Raw genomic sequence first — 24,979 nt, 5'->3', positions numbered from 1 at the left:
CTAAAGACATTCCTGCGCAGTTTTTCAGTAATAGAGCTCGAAGGACCTTGGGACATCAGCTGATATAGTCTCTCCTAGAGGCGGGTAAGATTTTTTTGGGTGATAAAGAAATAAATAAATGTTTCTTTTCTTATTATAAATATATATATTCATTGTATAAAATTTAGAAAATAGTTAAGCAAATGTAAGGAAATAATTTCCCAAATACTAGTAACCAGCATTAAGTACTTTAAATGTTTTGGGATATATCTTTTCTTGTTTTTTTTTCTCTTCCTGTGTTGGATATATAGTCAGAACAAAAGTGGGACTATATTCTGTATTCTGTTTTGCAATCTGAGTTTTTGCTACTTAACAAAGATCATGAGTATTTTTCCATGTTGTTAAATGTTGTGTACAGCATCATTTTTAATGGCAGAATAGACTTTCTATCATATGGATAGTTTAACCAGTTCTTTATTATTGAACATTTGGATTGTTTCCAGTTTTTCATTTTTATAAATACTGCAATAAACATCATTGCCTGAATCTTTACTCGTGTACATGATTAATTTGTTGCATAAAATAAAGTTTTAAAGTAGAATTAGTGTATTTTCTAAGGATGTACAAAATTTTAAGGTTTTTGCTCTGTTTCACGAACTTGCCTTCCAGAAAACTTGTATCATTTTACATTCTCAGTGTCTTTATTTGAATGCCACTTTCCCTTGTCCTTGTCAACACTGGGTATTAAAATTTTGTTTTAATTTTCTCACTTCTTATTTTAATTTATGCTTCTTTTAATTTACATTCCCCAGTGTTTATTGAATATAAACCTTTCCCCCCTTACATTTATTGGTCATTGGTATTTCTTTTGTGAAACAAGCAGGAAAGATTTTTAACTCTAGAAATAGATGGTCTCCTTGTCAGGCAACATTATGGCCCTCTCTAATTTCTCCTGTTTTTATTTTAATTGGTTTCTTCTTGTTTGATTTTCTTTTGACAGGGAGAATTACATCTACCTCAGAAGTCCTCTTTATATTCTTGATGATTTTTATTTAGTCTTAATTAGCTCTCTTTTAAAAAAAAATGTAATAAAATATATTTTTTCAATCTATTTCATTTTCCCCCTACCAAACAGTACTGAATTATGTAACATAGATTGTGAAAGTCCCCTTTACCTTACTCTAATTCTGCTCCCCAGAGAGAAGCATTTTTAACAGTTTTTTATATATCCTTCTGGATACTTTATGTCAATTTAAATTTCTTTTAAATCATAAATGAGATCATACTTTACATCTTCTTAAGTCTTTAAAAAAATAATTTACTGTATTTTTCTTTTTTCTTTTTCTTTTTCACTAAAGTATTTAAAAATAAATTGTAGTCATCATGCTATTTCATCTTTAAATACTTCCATACACACTTCTAAAAAATGAGGCTGTTTCTTACATAACTATTATACGATCATCACACCTAACCAAATTAATATTTCCTAATATCATCTAGTTTGTCTACTCCATATTCAGATTACTTCAGTTATCCCAAAAAGGTATTTTGTGATTGGTTTATTCAAATCAAGTTCCATTCATACCTTATCCTTTTCAACAGCGCATAGAAAAGTATCTTTTCTTTTGCAGGCTGAACTAAACCACTCCTCTATAAATGGGCGCCTAAGATGTATGCAGTTTTTATCTATTATAAACAATGCTGAAAATAACATTTTTATACCTACCTTTTTGCTTTCTTATCTGATTATTTACTTAGGATTAATTTCTAAAAGTGGAATAGTCGGGTCAGGAGATATGTATGTGTAAAACTTTTTTTATACGTTTTGTCACATTGCTTTCTGGATATGTTTTACTAATTAAACTCTTATCAGCTGTGTATGGAGAGTGCACCTTTCCTCACATTCTTGCCAGCATCAAGCATTTCAGAAAAATTATAACAGTGTTTCAAGTTCGTATTTATATATACATTATTAATGAGGTTAAGCACCTTCTATGATGTATTTGGCCATTTGAATTTTGGAGACCATTAATCCATTTCTTAACATTTTCAGAGTAAGCAAATTTTTTTTTATCTTATCTTATTGGACCTGCTTTCCATCTATGTGATTTGAAATTCCTCAGTTTTTCTACTTCGTTTTCTCAAGTGTGGGAACCAGATTTGGGTATAATATTTTAACAGAGCCTCACTAGTATTTTTTTATTGTTTGGTGATATTGGGGAAGGGCAGGTTTGTCATTTTTAAATCGTTGGAAATATCATTGCACTTTGTTTCCCACACTTTTTTTTTTAAAGATTTATTTTATTTATCACCCCACCCTGACCCGTTCCCCCACTGTCTGCTCTTCTGTGTCTCCTTATATCTCATTAGGCGGCTCCAGAACCGATTCTGGGACCTTCTGGAGTAGGAGAGAGGTGATTACTCTCTTGCACCACCTCAGCTCCCCTGTTCTGCTGTGTCTTATTTTCTCTCCTCTGTGTCTCTTGTTGCATCATCTTGCTGCACCAGCTTTCCTTGCCGGCCGGCACTCCTGCGCAGGGTGGCTTTCCCACATGAGGTGCCATTTCCACGCAGGGCAGCACTCCTATGTGGGGCTGCATTCCAGCATGGGCCAGCTTGCCACGTGGGCCAGCTTGCCCTCACCAGGAGGCCCTGGGCATCGAACCCTGGACCTCTTATATGGTAGACGGGAGCCCAATTGGTTGAGCCACATCCATTTCTCTCCCACACGGTTTTGATATATATATCCCACAAGGGTACATTGATCTAGAAAATGAAAAATGCAGTTTGTTTTTTTTCAAGCTTGGAGTAGTATGTTTCATTTTTGTCTGTAAAGTGGTGACATCATAATGTTACCTACCTCAAAGGATTGTTGTGAAGATTTAATGAGTTAATACATATAATGTGCTTAGGCTAGTGCCTGGCACTTAGTAGGTCCTTAATAAGTGTTAGCTATTAATCTTTTTTATTTTTACTTTTTATTTTTTGTGTCAATGTTACAAGTTACTCCATTAACACAAGATATTAACTACAATAACAATAAATTTGCTTTGGTCCATGGTTATACTCCTACCTTATTTTGTTCATCTCTCAATCTTGAGGGATTTGGTTGATGTCTGCCCTGACTCCTTCAGACTGAAATGGGACTTAGGTATTATGGGGCAAAGGAAAGGAGTTGTTTTGCTTGCAGGTGAAGATGCTCCTTGTTTTTTTGGGTGGGAATGGTCCATTATCATTTTGTTAGTTGTCCAGGACAAGCCCAAAGAACTAGAGAGTAAGAGTTGACCACAACTCTGCAGGGTTTTGAGGGCTCAGTTGACATATGAACAATCAGAAGATTTAAGTCTCTGAGGAATATATTTAAAAGATACATTGAAAATTATAGGTTCAAATAAAAGGTGTAGAAGAATCATGATTAGGGGAATTATAAATTAGTATATCTATGTTAGTATTGGGGAAATAGATTTCCATATATTCCCAGATAGGGCCTGCCGAAGGAGTGTTGATTTCATGTAGCCTTGTGGCTTGCCTATGGTGGCTGGATATCCTGAGAGCGCTCAGGAGCACTTTTGTTTGAGGCTTTGTTTACTGTGGCAGTTTGTGAAATCTGCCTGAGACCTGCATAAGTATAGCCTCTGGAATGACCTCCTGATTCACTTTGAAATCTCTTAGCCATAAAAATGCCATTTTATTTAACATTCCTCTTTTATTCAAGGTCTTTTTCCAGATGCATCGCTGATTAACGCTTGGTAATATTCCCTTAGTGCCAGGGAGGCTTATCCCTGAAAGTCATGTCCTATTTTGGCATGGTGGGGGGGAGGTATTGAGATTATTTGCGTGTTTGGCTTAGAGTGAGACCATATTTGAGTAATAAGGAAGTTTTCAGGAGGTAACTCTTAGGCATTAATTATAATTAGGCTTAGTTTCATTATTATAGGAATTAGGTTCATAAGTACAAGCATTAAGATCGAGGGTTTGGCTTATTGACCTGCTTTCTTTTATTAGATAAGACTTACATATTCCAGAGTTTTTTACCATCATATTTGAGAAAATTTAGCTATTAATTACCACCCCCCCATGGCTTCCTCATCTGTTTGTTTGTTGTTTTTGCTTGTTGCTTTTTGTTCATTGCTTGTTGTCTGTTTTTTCTTTAGGAGGCACTGGGAATCAAACCCAGGTCCTCCCATGTGGGAGGTGGGTGCTCAACTGCTTGACACACATCTGCTCCCAGCTATTAATCTTAATAGTGATAGTGCAGTCTTTTCTTAGTCAATAGCTATACTACCAGTATTTGTTTCCTTTCCTTGAAAGAGTTATAAATAAATACTAGTACTATATATGCAGCTAGTTCTTTGAAGACTTGACATGCAAATATAAAAATTATATGTCAAGAAAAATAATATTAGGATGTCATTTTTATTCAGTTATTCATTCAACAGCATAGGGGCTACCATTTGCCAAACACTAAGTATAAAATCAGTGTGAATAATTCACAGTCCCTGTTCTTAAGGAGTTCGTAACAAGGTTGTGGCAATAGACAAACAGCTTTTAAAGTATGAAACATCATTTAAGTGTTACGTGAAAGCAGCCTCTCAAGTGTTTCATTTTCAACTGGAAATGTGAAGTCTTACTAATATTAAAAGAAACACAAGTGAAAACAATTATTTTCTGAGCCTCAGTTTATTTATCTGTTAAATAATAATTAATGAGTAGTCTTCATGAGAATGCATTGTAAAGTGTTTGATAAAAGTTAATTATTTTTAAAAATAATTTATTGAGGTGAAGGTCTCATAACATAAAATTAACCGTTTAAAGTAAACAGTTCATTTGGCATTTAGCACATTTACAATATGGTGCAATACCACCTCTATCTAGATCCAAAACATTTCCATCACTCCACAGTAAAACCCCTTACTCATTAAGTAGTTTCTCTCCATCTCTCCTCCCAACCTCTGGATTTTTCTTCTTCTGGATATTTCATAAAAATCATACAATATGTGTCTGGCTTCTGTCAGTTAACATAGTATTTTGGCAGTTCATCCATGGTGTAGCATGTATCAATACTTTATTCCTTTTTTGGTGGAATAATGTTCCATTGCATGAATATGCCACAGTTTGTTTAATCCATTCATTTGTTGATGGGCATTTGGGTTGTTTACATCTTTTGGCTATTGTGAATAGTGTTGCTGTGAACATGTGTATACATGTACTTGTTTGAACAACTGTTTTCACTTCTTCTGGGTATATAACTAGGAGTGGAATTGTGGGGTCATACGATAATTCCAAGTTTAACTTTTAAAGGAACTGCCAAACTTTTCCACAGCAGCCCAACCATTTTACGTTCCTACTAGCAGTGTATGAGGGTTCCAGTTTTCTCGACATCCTTGCTAATACTTATTTTCCTTTGTTTTAAATTGTAGCCATCCTCGTAGGTGTGAAGTGGTACCTTATTGTGGTTTTGATTTGCATTGCCCTAATAACTAATGATGTTGAGCATCTCTTCATGTGTTTGTTGGCCTTTTGTATATCTTTGGAGAAATGTCTGTTCACGTTCTTTGTCCATTTTTAATTGGATTGTCTTTTTTGTTGAGTAGTAAGAGTTCTTGATATATTTTGGATACTAGACCCTTATGATTTACAAATATTTTCTTCCATTCTACATTGTTACTTTTTTTATGTTTGTAGATTTCTAAATCTGGTAAAGTGGTTTTGCGACTGTAAAGAGTAGCCCATACATCTTATAATTGATGTGTTAAAGGAAAATGTTGAATTTGACTCCTTTGCTTCTGTTAAATAAGGTCTGTTCGTTGAGGATATGTAGTTGATATTGAAGTTAGCAAATATGTAGTCCATGTTTCATTTACTTGTAGCTTTTAGATTTTGAAAAGATAGTGTAGGGAAGCGGATGTAGCTCAAGTGATTGGGCTCCTGTCTACCATATTGGAGGTCCAGGGTTTGATTCCCGGGGCCTCCTGGTGAAGGTGAGCTGGCCCACATGGAGTGCTGGCCTGTGTGGAATGCTGGCGCAGCAAGATGACACAACAAAATGAGACACAGAGGAAAGATAATAAGAGATGCGGCAGACCTAGGAGCTAAGGTAGCGCAAGAGATTGAGCACCTCTCTCCCACTCCAGAAGTCTCAGAATTGGTTCCTTTTGCCGCCTAAAGAGAAGACAAGGAGACACAGAAGAACACACAGCGAATGGACACAGAAAGCAGACAGCGAGCACAAAACAGTGGGGGGAGGGGGGAAGTGGTGGTGTAAATAAATAAATATTTTTTTAAAAAAAGGAAAGATAGTGTTATCAGATGTTCTGCGTTGTGATTTAGGCATCATCTCCCCAAAAGGAAAGGATTTGTAGAATAACTTTTATGGTTCAGGTGAGGTGTTGGAGACTGGAGTTGACAGATAGGATGAGGTTTTTGCCCTCACGCAACTTACAATGTAGGGAAGTCAGACTCACAGTATAATATGGTAAGCGTTGCAACAACGTTATGAATAATATTGAGAGTGGGATGATTTATTCTGTGTGGGAATCTCCATTTGCAGAGAAATCTTTGCAGAGAAGGTATTTCCAGACCCATATTATATAGAGAATTTGGACATCTGGTTAAAGATAGGTTCACCTCCAAATAGGCTGTTTAAAGGCTTCTAATATGAAAGGGTCACATTTTATTTTATATGAAACAGAGTTACTTGGATTGTGGTTGAAATTTTATTATTTATAAGTTTTCTTTAAAGTTTACTTTAAATTTCAATAAATTTTTAAATTATAAAAGTAATATATGCTTATAATATATTCAGACAGTCCCAAAGTGTATCAAATAAAAATAAAAGTGTTTCTCCTTTCCCTGGGTAACCACTGTTAATAGTTTAAATAGTTGTAAATATGCTTGGATATAAAGTATCTTCTATTCCCCCTCCCCCCTTTTTTTTCTTTCATTCCCCCTTTCTTTTTAAAGGGGGAAAAATAAATGTCCTTTTTAGAAAAAGTACTCAGGAGCAATGAAGATTGTCTAGGAACTCTGAAGTAGAAAGTAACTGCAGTGGATTTCAGGAAGTACATTGATCAGATTGCTGTGTCCTATAGGGCTTTTTAAGGATTTATTGACATACTTCGTCAAGGTATTTGAGAGAGTATTCAGGGAAACCTAAGAAATTCTACATTTCTTTTCCCTTCCTTATAAATTCATGCTTGGTCAGAAATTACAGCTTGAGTGGGATGTCCCTCCACAGAACTCAAATGCACACCATCTATCATGTTACTTAGAGTGGCAGTAATGTAAAATGTTAAGGATTTTTTTTCTTTTTGTTTCTTTCTGTGAGGGGGCTTACCCAACGTATATTTTATCATATGTCTCTTCATCTCTCTCTTATTTCAACTTCCACTTACACCCACAATTCCCTATATCATTCTCTTAAGAGAAAAAAATAAGTTTTGTCCACTGAGTCCTCTTTCTTATTTGATTTAATATGTCTTGGGTTGAATGTTTCTCACAAAACCACTTTGCATTCAGAATTAGCCTATCAAACTCTTTCCTCCATAGACTGCTCCATAGATTGTGCTCCTTCTACTGCGGTGCCCTTCTGAGGTATGAAAACCCAAGTCTGCTTTTGACTTCGCCTCTGTGATTTTAGGATATAAGTCCCTATGCTCTGCTTTGAAAGTTATCCTTGTGGTTATTTTATATGAGTAAAATAATTCTACTTTTAGTCCACAGAACCAACTAACACAGTGGGGCCGAATTCCTTCCACCGTTCCATTTAAAACCATGGTCCTCTATTAGCACACCTATTTATCTAAATTTGTGAAAATATATATATATATATACACGTACACACACACCTACATATGTGTGTGCACACATATGTATATATAAATTCTAGTTGGGTATACATTGGAAATGATAGAAACTTATCCAACTGGTTGGTCTTAAGGAATTTGTAACCTGCAGTGTTCTTTCTTACTGGTAACGCCATTCTGCTTGGGGAATACGGAACAAGCCCAAACAGTAATACTGACAGAATTCGGAATTATGATACAGTGGAGCCTTCACGTAATTCTTTGTTGAAGAAGTTAGGGCCTAAATGTTAAGGCTTATTGTTATTCTGAGTTGATAATCTCTGCCTTGCTTTAATAATTTTTCCTCATGCCTGGGTAGCCTGCGAGTTGCACAATAATCACTCACACAGCTTTGTAATCAATGCCCAAAGTAATAGGATTCCTCTGGCCACCGGCAATTAATAAATTTGTGTCTTTTTTAAAACACTAGCAAGTCGGGCCTGAAATACGACTGACTGGCTCTCCTCATTTGCATATTTATTGCAGTGGAAAAATTCTTACCAGATGATTGATGCTGAGCCTGCCTCTTGAATTCCAAGCAGCACATTATTATGAAATGAAAAATGCCGGCCATACAGTTGATTAAAGTTGAAGACAGTGGAATCGGTGTTTTTTAAGATTGTGGGAGAATTAAAGGCATATTTTAATAGATGTTGACAAGAAGTGAACTAACAAAAGCAAAGCAAAGGATTTGCTTGAAAAGATTTAATCAAACGTCTTTCTTGGGGGATTAATTGCTGGGGATGACTAGTGCAAGTGGCAGGCTTGTGTGGATTTGAATGAAAAGTATTGTTCTCAGGCCAATATATTGTGTGTCATCTTGACCTATAGTTTAGCTATAGTTTTAGAGTTACTTTTGAAGGAGAAAAAAATTCTCTTGTAATCTGTACATTCTAGTTCAATGTATTTATCTGGGTAAACAGGAATGTGGAAATTGGAGTTTATGCATACTTTGCATAAATAATCATATGTTTACATATTTAATTTAAGAATACCTGTATAGATATTTAAAAGCTGATAAGGGATAAGGTAAACTTCACTTTGCTTTTTACAATCACTCTTCCCATTCTCGCCTCCATGGTTGTCAGAAATTTTATTTATTGGTTTATAATCTAATCAATGAACTGTGTGCCCATACCCAAGCTTATTGTCTGCCTACATTTTTGTTTATGTTGGATAGCCTAGATGAATCAGGAGAAAAAAATAAAGCTGTTAAGTGAAAATGGTTTTTAGATTGGTGACACTTTATATATAGAATGCTCGCATATGGGTCGCATGTAAATGAATTCTTAATATAGGAATCTATGAATACTAGTCTAATACTTGTGCTATAGATTAATACAAGCAGAGCTTAAAAGATTTTTACCTTGTGAAAGGTGATAATTTTTTGATATGCCTTCTATTTCTATAGTATTTTTAAATTTACTTCTCCCCCTGAGATGGCTCCCTCATCTGTCTGCTAGTTGTGTGCTCTCTGTGTCTGCTTGTTGTCTCTGCTCATTGCCTCTGCTCATTGTGTCCATCCGCTCATTGTCTGCTTGTTTTCTTAAGGAGGCATCAGGAACCAAACCCGGGACCTCCCATGTGGGAGGCAGGTGCCCAACCTCTTGAGCAGCATCTGCTCCCTGCTCGTTGGGTCTGCTTTTTGCGTCTGCTCTATTTGTTAGCTCATTTCATCAGTTCATTGTGTCAGCTCATTGCACTTTTTTTAGGAAGCACCAGGAACTGAACATAGGATCTCCCACATGGGAGGTGGGTACACAGCTGCTTGAGCCACATCTGCTCCATATAGTATTTTTTTACTTTTTGAAATACCATAATACACATTTATTTTTTACCTTAATTCTGTGAGATAAACAGAAATTATCTAAATTTTATAGATGAGAAAATTGAAACTCAGAGATTAAATTGCTCCACTCGGCATAACAGGATTAGCTAGTGATAGTGCAGTTAGAATAATGGGCTCCTAACCCTTAGTAAAGTACTCTCTCCATTTATTCTTTACTCAGAAAATTATTCCTAAAGTTGTTACCTGAAGCTTAGGCTGACTCTTTGTAATATGGTGAGGCATATGTCCTTAACCTTCTCTTCAGGGGTAGGCCCCTGGAAATGGACCATGTATGACAAGATAAACATGTAAATACTTGACAGTCTCTGTTTGATTTGCGACCACGTGCCATGAGGAAGAGAGAAGAAAATATATGCATCTTTGCTGGTTTTCTGAACTTTTGTAATAATGAGGAGAAAAACTAGAGGTGCATTAGAAACTGTTGATTCCATTCTCTTTATTATCCCTGGAGTGAACAAATGGAATGCACCTGACTGTGAATAATTAGGAGGTTTCTTTTTGTTGGGGAGAAGCATTCAAGGTTGAATTTGAGTCTCTAAGAGTATTTCCTCACTCTTGTCATCTGCTGAGACTTTGGGAAGGTCTGCTTACTTTCAGCAAAGGATTGTCTATCCTCTTCTGGTTTTACGTAAAATCTAACTAGAAGGAAATGTGGCCCTACAATAATGCAGATAAATGTGAATCGGGTTCTGCCTTATAAATCTCTTTACAGGAAGTTGTCTATGTGTATGTGTTGAGCTACTGGTGACATTTACTTTGATAAACTTTTTTTTTTTTTTTTTTTTGTGGTGGTGGTTTGAAGCACAGAATTGCAGATTTCATCTCTGGTAGGTCTCTTGACACATTGATGCATGGTGGTGCTATCCCTGAATGGAGCTTAAATACTTCAGGGCTACTTTCTGACTGGGTGAAGGGGTGTATAAAATGAGAACATATGAGAGAGTATTAACAGAAAGGCACACTTTGATTTACTGATATTGGCTCTCTGCTTTCTTCTTGGATTGATATGCTCTCTAATATATCTGCAATAGGGTTTTTTAAACTCATTTGAACAAAATGAAAGGGCTTGTATAGCTACTTGACAGTAGTGACCCTTAAAAGTCTTTCATTGTATGTTTTCACAATTCTTGGTTATGCTTCATGGTAGAGTCAAATTATGACTTGCTTGTTGGGGGCAGGCAGCTATAAACATTATAGACTGCTTTGTGGCTTCTCTCTTCCATGGTTCTTATTTCATATTTTAGATTATGGTCCCATGGTACCTAGAAAAAGTAAAGGACAGGCACTTGCTTTCCTGCTCTTTTTTACTAAGCTCGAGTTTGAAAGATGATAGATGAGTTTGTCTGTACAGAGATGTACAGGTAACAGCTATTTATTATACTCTGATCTTGGGAATTTCTTTTGTAAATGCGAAATTAATTTGTGAGTCACTTTGGAGAACATGGGATCTGCCTCTTAAGATGTAGCTATTGCTGAAAAAGAAGGTAAAAACAGTGGTTAGTATGTAGAATTTAGATGAAATACCTGTATTTTCATGGACTTCCTTCTAAGTATTAGTGTCTTTTCTGTTTTCCTGTTAAGGCTCTTGCTATAAAGTAAACTTTCAGAATCTTAGCTACTATTAGATATCTGTTTACAGTTCTTAGCTCTTTGCACAGTGTTTTTTAAAAAAATATATATTTATTTATTTATTTCTCTCCTCCCCCCATTGTCTGCTCTCTGTGTTCACTTGGTGTGTGTTCTTCTGTGTCTGCTTATCTTCTTAGGTGGCTGGGACCTTCCAGAGTGGGAGACAGGTGCTCAATTTCTTGTGCCACCTCAGATCCCTGGTCTGCTGCGTCTCCTACTGTCTGTCCTCTCTCTCTTTTTGTTGCATCATCTTGTTGCGCCAGCTCTCTGTTTGGGCCAGGTTGCCATGTGGGCCGGCACTCCTGTGTGGGCCAGCACTCCGCTCAGGCCAGCTTGCTGCACGGGCCAGCTCTGTGCTTGGGCCAGCTCACTGCATAGGCTAGCTTGCCTTAAACCAGGAGCCTTGGGAATTGAACCCTGGACCTCCCATATGGTAGATGGGAGCTCAATCGCTGGAGCTACATCTGCTTCCCTCTTTGCACAGATGCACATTTGTGGTAACTTAATATTTGTATTCTTTGCTCTTCCAATTCCTTTTTAAATTTTTCATATTTTTGCATAAGTTTGCATTGTTCTACTTACACACTTACACAGACTGAAAAATTCTTGCGTCATTTGTATATATCTTTATTCCTTTTTTCTTAGTTTTCATCTTATTTATATTTAACCACCATTTCACAAAAAGCAGATAGAAGAATAATTCTATATTACCTTTTTTTTTTCTTTATGAGAATCACTTTTTATCTCCATATTTGGTGGAAAGTTGTCATTTTTTTTCTTTATGGTCAAAAGACTTAGAATTACCCAGCTGTACTCAGTTTAAATGATCCCAGTTTTGTTGGCAACATCCAAAGCATCTTAGTCAGGAGCCAGTCAAACATATGCCTCCTTCTCTCCATCGGGCTTGGGCAGGGTGTTGGCCTTGGCCACATCAGTGTCGTAGAGCTTCTTCACAGCCTGTCTGATCTGGTGCTTGTTGGTCTTCACATCCACAATGAACACAAGTGTTGGTGTCTTCAGTCTTCTTGGCTGCTTCAGTGGTCAGGGGAAGTGGTCAAGCTTTTTCTCCTGGGCGTGTTCCTCCAAGGGTAGTTGGGCTGTCTCCTAAGACGCGGTGTCTTAGGCCAATGGAAGTTGAATCTTCTAATGTATGGATCTTCTTTTTTGTGTGTGATTCTGGATACCTTTCAGTACTGCCTTCTTGGCTTTCAAAGCTTTTGCTTTGACTTCGGTTTTGAGAGGGGCAGGGTCTTCCTACTTTGCTTTTAGTGCCATCGTCATCAAAAAGAAAAGAAACTTTTTTTTTTTTTTTTTTAAGATTGAGAGCAACAGGTTGAAAATCTTGGTTTGGAACACAAAATGTTTTGGATTTTCCAGGTAATATTCAGGTATTACAAATTCTCTCAACTGGTATGTATGTATGTACTTAAAAAGGATTAGTGTATAGAAAGAAATGGTCAAGTATCTTATGTTATTTTAATTAAATAAGAAAGTTGTATTTATGTGGTTTTATGTGCAGAGTATTTGAAGGAATGCAAGGTTGTGGTCGGGTCATTGAGTTCCTTCTGACCCATCTGAGAAGGCTTTCTCAGGTAGGCTAGCTCTTAGCCTTCTGCTGAAATGGAATACTATAATATGGTACACATGGAGAGTTTGTCTAACTCATGTGTTGGTGTCCCACTGATGGTTGGAATATAAAATAGTGAGGAGGCCACTCATGCTGGGCAAGGTAGAAGTCAAGGCAGAGATGAAAGAATAAGGCACATAAAAATCTTTTTAATGAAGTTAGTGTTATTTGAAGTTAGTGTAGAGTGTGAAAGTGAAGATTGCAATTACTTGAGGAAAAAAGGAAGGGAGGAGCGAGAGCAGCATGGCCAGAGATAAATAGACAAGTGTTTGTGACAATAAGAATGGGAAATAAAGGATTTAGCAACCAATTAAATGTGTAGAATAAGGGCACCAAAATGTTAGTGATCATCTGTGAAAATGCATCAAACAGAGAAGAGAAATTTAGATAAGGGAGAAGTACTAGTTGGAAAGAAAACCTTCTGCTTATGACATGATATGGTTCGAAAGAGTGATGGAGCATCCATGTGAACATTTTCTGGCAGTTGCTAGAAATGTGAAATTTTGATATAAGAGATTTCTGAGTGCTATCAACACATGCATATGGATTATCAGTGTCTAGTTAGCCCCTTTAGTAGGGTTATACTGATAGAGAAGGAAGGTAAAGGCTCCGTTCTCAGAGGGCCAGTCCTAATTTTGAAAGTTCTTAGCCGGAGATTCTACACTTAATCCTGACCCCTGCTGTATTACAAAAGCATCTGTTGGGTATGAGTGGAACCAGGTGAGAACTTATTCTACATGTATGGATTTTTTTTTTTTAGTAGTAAAAATCACAATAGTTCCAACTTATTCAGTATATCCCAGGAATATAATCCTCTCATGAACATGATATGATAGCATCTTGGCTCAAATGCCTACAAAACAAAATCTGAGACATCCTCCATGCCAATGCAGCAAGAGTGGGGAATGGGAAATGAGGGAGGGAAGGAGTGAAAGCTACCAAGACAGTTATCTCAAAGATGGCGTGATCATGAGGACAGCTCCACAGAGATCATGAGGAAACATTGCACCTCAGAGAGAGGAGAGAGAGATTTACCTGTTGGATCTTGGTGTTCTTTTGGTGGTCAAAGTTCACCCCAGGAGGTATTAACACCTTGTGGTGGATGGTTTGCAGAAATGGTCACAATAATTCCTTCTATCCTGTACCTTGCCCCTTTGCATGTGACTCTGCAGCTCTTCCCATCAAGAGTTGGAATCTGTTTCACCACCTTTAAAAAAAATTTTTTTTTAAAGATTCATTTTATTTACTCCCCCTCCCCCCACCTTTTTGTTCATGCTTGCTGTGTCTGTTATTTGTGTTCTTGTATTCCTTTTTAGGAGGCACCAAGAACTGAACCTGGGACCTCCCATGTATGAGGGAGGCACCCAATCATTTGAGCTACCCCTGCTCCCTGCTTTCTTGGGTCTCTAATTATGTTTTCCTCCTTGTGTCTCTTTTTGCATCATCTTATTTTTATCAGCTCACTGCGCCAGCCTGTCACATTGGCTTGCTGTCTTGCTCGTCTTCTTCAGGAGGCGTGTAGTAGGCAGGAGCCCAATTGCTTGAGCCACAGCCACTTGCCATGTTTAACCACCCCACTGCCTTTTTTTAAAAGATTTATTTATTTATTTTTATTTCTGCTCCCCCTCCCCCCCCAGTTGTCTGCTCTCTGTGTCCATTCACTGTGTGTTCTTCTGTGACCACTTCTATCCTTATCAGCGGCACCTGAAATCTGTGTTTGTTTTTGTTGTGTCATCTTGTGTCAGCTCTCCGTGTGTGCGGCACCATTCTTGGGCAGGCTGCACTTTGTTTTGCGCTGGGCAGCCCTCCTTACAGGGCGCACTCCTTGCATGTGGGGCTCCCCTATGCGGGGACACCCCTGCGTGGCATGGCACTCCTTGCGCACATCAGCACTGCGCATGGGCCAGCTCCACACGCCACCCCACCTCTTGAGTCTAGGTTTGGCCATGGGACCTGCTTTAGCAAATGGGATATTAGGCAAGCATGATAGAAACAGAGACTTGAAAAGCACTTGTGTATTGGGGCTGGCCCTCTTTTACTGCTGGGAACCTTCTGCCACAGTGTAAATGAGCCTGAGCTAATCTCCTGGGGGAAAAGAGACATATGAGCCCTGCTTGACATTGAACCTACTGCTGGACCTGTGGGTGAGGTCCCCCTACATCAAACAACCATGCCAATCACCAGACATGAGAATAATGTATGAATTTGCAATATACAATTCAGAGTACAAGCTCTACAAACAGTAAGTTTGAAAAATACCTGTGAAACTAATACCAGAGGGAAAAAACGATTGGCTGTATAATGACACAGAGGGAAGGATTTTGTCAAACTTAATAAATGTTATGAACTGGCAGTTAATTGAACTCATACGTTTAGACACATTTTCTATGCACCTTGCCTATATTATCTTGCTTGCCCCTCACAACAGTCCTTTGAGGTAGGAACTGTTATTCTTTCCTTTTGGAAATGTTGGAAATTCTGTATTTCAGAGTGTCATTATACAGCCAATCCTTTTTTCCCTCTGATATTAGTTTCACAGGTATTTTTCCTTTTGGAAATGTTGGAAATTCTGTATTTCAGAGAGTTCTTAGTCCCTGTATACCCTGTGACCCCCCTTCTTCCCACCAGCCAGAACCTTCCAGGAGTCATGAGTTACAAGCGTCCCCTACTTTCGGGAATTGTAGGTAATTGCCCCTTCTCTGTGCTTTATTTCCCAGGTCACAAGGCACTTAAAGCATTGTTGAGATCACTGGTGGACCTTCAGGAAGAGTTGCTTTTCCAGTACCCAGACACTAGATACCTAGTAGATGGGACAAAGCCCAAAGCAGAAAGGTAAGGAAGGAGTGGAACTATGGAGTTACTTGATTTCTTTTCATCTGGATCATTTCTCATCATTTATGAGAAAGAAAGCCATGTCTTTTCCAGACTGATATCAAACTTAATGTTAGTAAAATAGAAAGAAATGTTTATTTTTACCTGGTGACAAAGATGCCATGTAAAATTGGAATTAGGTTTTGGATTTTTATTCTTAGTTGTGCCTTGTTTCTCTTTGTGGGCTTAGACAAAAAAACTTGCCTTCTCTTCATTAATTGAAGTTAATCGATAAAAACACATTTTAAATATTAATGCTTAAAGCTTTGGAAGCACTTTGTGCCCATATCATGGAAATTGCTGGTTACAACAGTCTTCTATTCAATGAGAGAAGAAGGTATTATTTTGAAGGATCAAAAAAAGTTTAGGAAACAATAGCAAAATAACCCTTTCTCTTTTCTGAAATTACCCTATTTGATGGAGGTTATCTCTCTTTGAACCTGCTGTATAAGGTACCTGCTTACTTTTTTCCTTTGGGCTTATTCTTTACTTCATTCTTTTCTACTCAACTACTTAGAAGGGAAAAAAGTAAGCTCATGTTTATTGAGCACCCACTATGTGTTGGGCTCAGTAATCCCTTGGGTACAATTGGATGTAGAAGTGGAAGTTATATTACATTCTCCTGGCAGTTGCATAAATTGCAATTTAGTGCTCATTCTGTTGCCTTCCCTTGAGTTTTCTTCACATTCAGCTTCTCTTCATTCAGTTCAACTAACATTTATTCTATTTAACTATCTTGAATAGCTGGTTATAGGGAGATACATTTTCCTTATTGATTTGGGGATTAAGGTCATAGAAGTATGATTATGTGCTTAAGTTTTAAAGACCCTCTGTAACAGTGCAGGCCTGCCTTACATGCATTTCTAATAACGTTCCTACAATTTCATTTATTTTTTATGGTTTGCTTACCTTTTAAAAAGTATATATATTTTGAAACAAGTCCTTTTTATATTTATTTCAAAAGCTTTGAGTTTTTTGGTCAATCTCATGAATATTATTTCCAAACAAAAAGTCATCATATCTACGGTGTTAAATAAAAATGTAGACAATAGGCAATGCCCCAATACTCTCTGCTTCTTGTGAATCTAGGTCTTTATGTAGGTAATGTTTATTTATATTAGACTTAGTGCTCTTATTGGTTTTCTAGTGAGGAGGAGATTTCTAGTGAAGATGATGAGTTAGTGGAGGAGGAGCAGCAGCAGAGAAGGGCCCCACCAAAGAGGAAGCTGGAAATGGAAGACTATCCCAGCTTCATGGCAAAGCGCTTTGCTGACTTTACAGTCTACAGAAACTGCACACTTCAGAAGTGGCATGACAAAACCACGCTGGCTTCTGGAAAACTGGGAAAGGCAAGTGTGTGTGTAAGATAGGTTGTGGCAACCTGAAACAATTTTAAGAAATTGGGACAAGAGCTCTCTTTTTTTTTTTTTTTTAATTTATTTCTCTTCCCTTCCCCCGCCCCCCAGTTGTCTGCTCTCTGTGTCCATTCACTGTGCGTTTCTCTGTGACCACTTCTGTCCTTATCAGCGGCACTGGGAATCTGTGTCTCTTTTTGTTGCATCATCTTGTTGTATCAGCTCTCCGTGTGTGCTGCACCATTCTTGGGCAGGCTACACTTTCTTTCGTGCTGGGCGGCTCTCCTTACAGGGCGCACTCCTTGCGCATGGGGCTCCCCTGCGCATGGGGCTCTCCTGCGCAAGGGACACCCCTCTGTGGCACGGCACTCCTTGCGCACATCAGTACTGCGCATGGGCCAGCTCCACACGGGTCAAGGAGGTCCCGGGTTTGAACTGCAGACTTCCCATGTGGTAGGTGGATGCCCTATCTGTTGGGCCAAGTCTGCTTCCCAACAGCTCATTTTTATATGGATAATGTCACAATGTAATAGTAATCAATAGTTTCTGTAGCAAAATTTACTGGACTCCTACTACTGGGATTTATACCATTCAGACTTGGGTTTTAACTTTATTAGGAAGAATGTTTTAGTCTAGAAATTGTGGCCTGGTAAGCATTCAAGTGCTGGAAAACAAAAATACTTGAAGGAAATGGATTTTTAAAAATTATTGTTATTAAAGGAGCAGAAGCTAATCTCTGGGTATGGGAAAGTGGTAGACTAATCTTTTTCTAAGAACAGTTGTAAAATAGCAGCCACTCACAAATTCAGTCTTTAAAAGTCCCCCCTGAAAGGAGGATTGTCTTTCTCTGCTGACATAGGAAGTTAGAGAAACCAGTGTAGCTACCTTCAGCACTGATGCTGAATTATCTGACACTGGTTAATGTTGTTTGCAGGGTTTTGGTGCCTTTGAACGCTCAATCTTGACTCAGATTGATCATATTCTGATGGACAAAGAAAGATTACTCCGAAGGACACAGACCAAGCGCTCTGTCTACCGAGTTCTTGGCAAACGTGAATCAACAGCTCATTCTGTTCCAGAGAATTTGCCAGAACAACCGGTAAGAACTCTGTGATGCACAGTGATTATGGAGAGCAGTTTCTATGAGGCTAATTGACTGAAAAACCTGATCATCTATTTGTAGATGTTACTTTGTTATAAGAAGTTAGTGAAAGAAAGGAAGAGAAGAAAAAAGCACTACAAGATTGTTGAGAAACAGTATTTTGGGAGAGAAAGTATTTTGAAAATCGAGCTATATTTATTGTTAATTATTGTATGGAGTTGTCTCCTAATTTAATTTTTGAGTTTGATATGGGAATCTGGTAATGGAAACATTCATAATCCAATTTTTAAAATTTAATACTGCTTCTATAGAAATGTTAGTATTGGAGTATACTCTAGGCTTTTTGTGGGACATTCAGGTACTGTAGAAAAGGATCCAAAATTGGAATAATCAAATTATTTTGTTTAAAGGGAACATTTTTATTTTTTAATTATAGAAGAAATATGTACTTAATACTTTTTTGAGGGGAGTACAGTGTAATTTTTGATGGCACATGACTAGGTAGGGCCCTTCTCTAGGGCGTCTGGGATAGAACTGTCAAGGATAGGAGATGCTCAGCATTAGGGGATCGAGTTATGGCAAGGACTCCCAGCACTTGACTCCCTCTCTCTGCTCGTGCTATTGCACATCGAGGGGGCTTTTCTGATCTTTGGAGGTCATGTGAACCATAAGATCCAACCCTGTTGCTGTACCCAAATTCATTGTCACACCAGGAAATGAGCTTGACAAATTGTTCATTGAGGGCAATGCCAGCCCATCATCAGAGGTGAAAGAATGGGTGTCACTGTTAAAGTCTCAGGGGACATCCTGATTCTCAGTGTAGCCCAGATGCCCTTTACGAGGCTTTCTGATGCCTGCTCTACCACATTCTCGATGTCATTGTATTTGGCTGCTTTCTCCAGGCAGCAGGTCAGATCCACAATGGACACACAGGGGGTGGGAACATTGAAGGCTTGCCAGGAAGCTTCCCATTCAGCTCAGGGATGACCTTGCCTATTGCTGCGGCAGTGCCAGTAGATGCTCTTGGCATCCCCACATCTGTCACACTGCAGTTTCCCAGAGGGACTGTCCACAGTCTTCTGGGTGGCAGTGATGGTATGGACTGTGGTCATGAATCCCTCCATGACCACAGAGTTGTCATGGATGACTTTGGCCAGGAGGTTGTTTATTTTTCCTTTACTAAATGGGAATATGTAAATATATGTGCTTGTGTGTGAATATATCCAAAATATTACAACCATATATAAAATCTTAAAATTTATTTTTAAGTTTAGTATATACTTGACAGTTTTCCATATCACAATATAAAGATCTATTTCATTTTTCCTAATGGCTGTAGAGTATTCCATTGTATAGAGGTGTACTATAGTTTATTCAAACAGTGGATACGTATGTTGTCTACAGTGTTATAAACAGAGCTATGGTAAACATTCCTGAACATTTATGTTTGCATATTTGTATGAATATATAGATAAATTTCTTAAAGTGGTGGATATGTTAAATCAAAGTGTATACACATTTTCAATCCTGACTGACAGTGCCAATTGTCTCCCAAAAGGCTACATTAACTTCTAATCCCCAGTTGTGTTCTTTAGTTCTGAGTGTTACCAGTATTACAAGTGAAAAATGGTCTTTTCTGCATTTAATTAGAATGAGGTTTAACATATTTTCATATCCTTATTGACTATTTGTGGTTCTTTTTCTATCAATTGCTGGTAATGTTTTTCCCCAAGTTTCTATGGGACTGTTTTTGTTTTTTTAATTTTAAGAGCTCTTCATATCTTAAGGAAAACAGTGCTTTGACTGTTAACAAATAATAGTAGCCACATTATTTTGATAACCTCACTGGGATTTCACCCTTTCCTTTCTTCCTGTTAATATAGGAGATCCTTCCTCAAGCCCCTGCTAATGCTCACCTGAAGGACTTAGATGAGGAAATCTTTGATGACGATGACTTTTACCACCAGGTGTGATTTTTACAGTCTTTTCTTTAGTTACAAATCAGGTTTTAGCATTTTGAAACACCTGATTAATTTTCTGAATAAAAAGTTTGCTTACTTTGGATGAAGGATAGAGTCAGACAGGGTTAAAACTCCTGTGTTCAGAATTGACTTACTGTGTAGTTCTGGATATGTTGTCTTCTGTTTTATATTTTTTCCTTTTTGAAATGAAAGCAGCTATAGCTACTTCGGTAGTGTTGCTGAGTGTAAATTATCTGTAAATCAGTTTCAATGTCTTTGTCAGGTGGTTTATTCTTTCCCAGTCATTTTTCATAATGCTAATGGAGGATGTTTTGTTAATTATTTAGTTTCTTGTCCCTTTACTAAGAATGGAATGTGGTGCTAAAGGGCCTGATCCCAGAGTTCTAGATTTGCACTTCTGGTTCTATTGCCTATTAAGTCTCTTGTCTTTAGTGCCTTTCTGTGCCTGTTCACATCAGTTAAGTATGTACTGAGTGTCTGTGTACTGTTGACTATAATAGTGTAGAGCTCTAAAGACAAAAAGAATTGATAAAAATTGAAATAGTGCTCACTTCGGCAGCACATACACTAAAATTGGAATGATACAGAGAAGATTAGCATGGCCCCGGCGCAAGGATGACATGCATATTTGTGAAGTGTTCCATATTAAAAAAAAAAAAAAAATTGAAATAAGGTCCAGGTCTTGGTGTCTCATCACAAAATGCCCTCCCAGTTCTTGCCCTGGAATTTTTGTGTTACTTGCTAGCATGCTGCTCTTTGTAATGATGCTAATGATTGGTAAGGTAGACAAACATTTGGGCTATTCTAAAAAATTTAAATAATTTCCTCTTATCCTGGGTCTCTTGGTTAAGTTACACTTTGTATTAGTTATCCAAAGGGGTGCTGATGCAAAGTACCAGAAATCTGTTGGCATTTATAAAGGGTATTTATTTGGGGTAGAAGCTTACAGTCACAAGACCATAAAGCATAAGTTAACTTCCCTCACCAAAGCCTGTTGCCACGTGTTGGAGCAAGATGGCTGCTGACTTCTGTGAGGGTTCAGCCTTTCCCTTCCTCCTATGGCTCCATGGTCCCCCAGCTCCTTCTGTTTTCAGCTGTTAGGATAAGACTTGTCTCTCTCCCCAGAGTTCATTTCTTTCCAGGCCCAGCTGCTCTGCTCCCACCACAAGGCTAGCTGTAAACTATTAGGTGAAGGCTTGGCTTTTTCCCCAGGGCTCTAGCATCCAAAACTAAACTCCCTGTGTTCTCCATGTCGTTTTCTATGTGAGTGTCCACTTACCAAGGGGGCGGGGACTCAACATAACTACTGACATGCCTGAATCAAAGCCCTAATATTAATTTAATCAAGTAAAAGTGAAACCTGTGAATTTAATACAATCAAAGGGTATCATGAGCCCAGAGGAACAGGCCAGTTCACAAACATAATCAGTGTTTGCTTTTGGAATTCATCAGCAATATCAAACTGTTACACACTTCGTAATGGAATGTATTTTAGGCTGTACCTTTCCTAGCTCAGTGGAAGAATTGAGTAAGCTGTTCAGTAATGATAAACCAGTTTTTGTTGAGCCATTATTTATCAAGATAACTTTTTTCTTTGCAGAATTTTAAGTGTATTAAGAACTCACTACCGTTTCATGAAGGTTTAGCCATGATGACTGTACTGTAGATATGTGGAATATGAGAGAAAGGAACTTCTTAGAAAATTATACTGTAAAGTCAATGTAACAAGTGATTTATACTGGGGATACCTCTGGTTTTTCCCTAAAAAAGAAGAGAAAGAGACTTTCTATTCATCTTTCTATTCATTCTATAATATTCGATTCAATTATTGCCATAATTGAGTCTTAAAGAGTAATGACAAGAGGGTGTAGGGAAAAAGGATTGGTGTGGCCTCAGGTGTTCCCAGTCCTCCATAGGTCCTGATTCTTTTTTCCTTTTCTTCTCTTATATTCATTTGTCAAATGAGTAAGGAACTCTATTTTCTTCTAAGGAAGTACCTGATATGAGATATTAATGCTTTATAATTGTGTGAGATCACGGGAGACAATCAAAAATGTTCCAGTCACCATTAATTGAAGTGTATGTTGTCCTATGGAAAGTACATCATAAATTAAGTAGACTTAATAAAATAAACTGAAATTACTGGGGAGAAGTTGCTTCCACGGGCAATCCTTAGTCTGAAAAAATTTTTTTTTTTTTGCCTGAAGGTCTGTTTAAAAAGAAATAGCATTACTTGATTGGCCCTTCATCCCAATTAATATTTTTAACTTCTATAAATTGTGATTTCAGAGTTATGACTAGTCACATCTTAGCTTTTCCCCTGGCTGGTTAATTGGGGTGCTGGGGTTAATCTAAATTAAAACTTAAACTAATAGAGGTCAGCAAGGCAACCGAAACACCTGAGTGAAACAAATGGGCTGCCAGGCACAACTTTATCTTGGCTGTTTCCCAAGAGGGAAGTGGCAGCAAATTGGAGTTGTTTCAGCCTTCTGTAAAGGTGAATGATGGGTGACACTTGTTAATGTACAGCATCTCTGGAAGCATTCCAGATTGCTTTGCTGCTGTACCAACTGCTGCCATCCTGCACAGTCAGTAGGAACTGGACCAGTTGCCAACATCTGGCAGCACAGCAAGGAATGGGTGCAAGTCTTGAAACCCCACAGATTCTAAATATGGTACTTAGAACTGTGCAGGCTTTAATCACTTACCGCTCTTTGGCAGCAGGACGACAGCTTATCCCTGCCTCGTACATCACATGCCGACATCTGCTCAGCTACAAGGCAGCTGCACATTCATTTTCTTTTCTTGCCTTTTCTCTTTGCCTCTTATTCCTCTTCCTCTCCCCACTTTCCCTCCGCCTCCGTTCAGTTTTCCTCCCCCTCCAGGATATGCTTCTTGGGAGAGATGATCTGTAAAGATTACTGCTTCATTGTGTGCAAGTAATTGTGGTGATGCCAGACCCTTGACAGACACAAGGTAGCACCTGTTCTGCTGACCTGGTTAATTTCTTCTGTTGAGTGGGATTTGCCAGAGATTGGAGCTGAAGCCAATTCAGTGATAAGGCTAGAGAAAATGGCTGTATGTTTTCTGTCACCTCCCAATTAAATTGGCTTCATAAAGTGCTTTCCTTTATTTGTCAGGGTAGTAAGCCTGAGCTAAGTGTTGCATTCAGAAGTGGTACAATGTATTACAAAGGGCCTGTGAGTTTTCATTTGTGCTTTTTTATGTGGTCATATGGAAGAGCTGGGTGGAGAATATAATACATTTCACCCCCTTTTTAAAAAAACCATACTTGAAACCAGAGTCTTTGGGTCCATGTTTTGTAAGGCAGAGATTATAGCCACATTGAATTTTAATGTTTCATTGTGAGGGTTTAAAGGCTTACTTGGTTAATTCAGGTGTCATAGGCTGTGTAAATGCCCTAAGTACCCAGACTGATGTGAGGGGGTCAGAACACCCAACACCCAGCACGTGTGCACACACACACACACACACACACATTGACTCAGTCACTTTTCATTTCATTCTCATTCTCTTTGTTCTTTCTTAATGGGGCTTAAGTTGTTACTTAAAATTGTAATACTACTTTAAAAACTTCTTAAATTCTTCTCTATTATTTAGTGAAGACACATATATATGTATGTATGTATATATGGTGTGTGCGTGTGTGTGTGTGCAGAGAAAGGGGGCACTGAAGAGTATCAGATATAAATAATCATATCATTTTTAGAGCTGAAAATAATTTTAGAAAAAACTGAGTCCCTAAGAGGTAAAGTAACTTCCTGAAAGTCATAGAGTAAATGGCAGTGCTAGCACTTGATTTCAGGGCTTCACAGACCAAGCCTTACTCTTTCTATAACACCATTATTTTTAAAATATTTCATTCTTGAGTCATAAAAAGTCTTCACTATAGTACTATAATTTTTAGTTTTTAAATAAAGAAATGTTACAAATGTTAGAATGTAGTTTTTTCCCTTTAGATGACAAATACTTTTATTGAACTCTTGTTACTTAACAATTCTAATGGAACAAAAATTAGCTTTGTAGTTTTGTTGCTGTTTTGTTTGGAAACTGGAATCACTGAAAGATTGAAGTATACCCAATGGTAAAGATTTTATGAAGGGAACTCTTCACCTGATGAAAGTATTGTGGAGTTTTACTCCCAAATGGAATTAGTTTGCATTTGGCCTATTTCTTTTCAAAGCTCATCTCTGACGACACTTTCACAAAATATGAAGATTGTAAATGACCATAAAGGATGAGCCATTCAAAAATATTTTCCCATATCAATTTTTTATTTTCATGCCCCCATTTGCTACTTTTTAACATTAATTTCTCTTAAGATGTTTCGTCTGTATCACCATTTAAAGTTTCGTTTTGCTTTTTTAAACCATTAGAGGATATTTGATTTAATAAGCCTGACTTCTTGAAGAATGGGGAAGGACTAACATTTGCTGAACACTAGTTATGTGCCAGTTCCTGGTCTAGGTAGATGGGTACTTGACAGATATCGTTAATCCTCACAAGATTCCAATGTTGTGATATGACTCCACTTAGCTGTAAACTATATAAAGTGACTGGTTTTATTCTTTTCAGGATCATATCACAGACCTCAAACTAGTTTCTTGTCATTTTATCAGGTATTTTGTTCTGAAAGGACTAATTGAGCTCGATATTGATAGGTCGATACCTGGGCTTCAAAGTGTTTATTAGGACTTTGTATGTTGCATCTGGCTTTGTT

At 37.8% G+C, this 24,979-nt stretch overlaps 1 protein-coding gene and 1 non-coding gene across 2 annotated transcripts in view; both read left to right on the top strand.

Annotated features, from left to right (window-relative positions):
* AATF (apoptosis antagonizing transcription factor) overlaps positions 1 to 24,979 on the top strand; it is a 117,322-nt gene that overhangs the window by 26,674 nt on the left and 65,669 nt on the right. Inside the window, exons 5-8 of the mRNA XM_058283204.2 lie at positions 15,646 to 15,760; positions 16,947 to 17,148; positions 18,089 to 18,253; positions 20,140 to 20,223. Coding sequence (XP_058139187.1) covers positions 15,646 to 15,760; positions 16,947 to 17,148; positions 18,089 to 18,253; positions 20,140 to 20,223 — 566 coding nt within the window. The remainder of the gene's footprint in view (positions 1 to 15,645; positions 15,761 to 16,946; positions 17,149 to 18,088; positions 18,254 to 20,139; positions 20,224 to 24,979) is intronic.
* On the top strand, positions 20,782 to 20,888 carry LOC111759976 (U6 spliceosomal RNA). The gene has a single exon (XR_002793797.1). It is a non-coding gene; the product is annotated as a U6 spliceosomal RNA (small nuclear RNA).

This window comes from Dasypus novemcinctus, chromosome 21 (assembly GCF_030445035.2).
Source record: "Dasypus novemcinctus isolate mDasNov1 chromosome 21, mDasNov1.1.hap2, whole genome shotgun sequence".
Taxonomy (NCBI): Eukaryota; Metazoa; Chordata; class Mammalia; order Cingulata; family Dasypodidae; genus Dasypus; species Dasypus novemcinctus.
The sequence above is the reverse complement of the archived record's forward strand: the minus strand, read 5'-3'. Positions and strand labels throughout refer to the sequence as shown.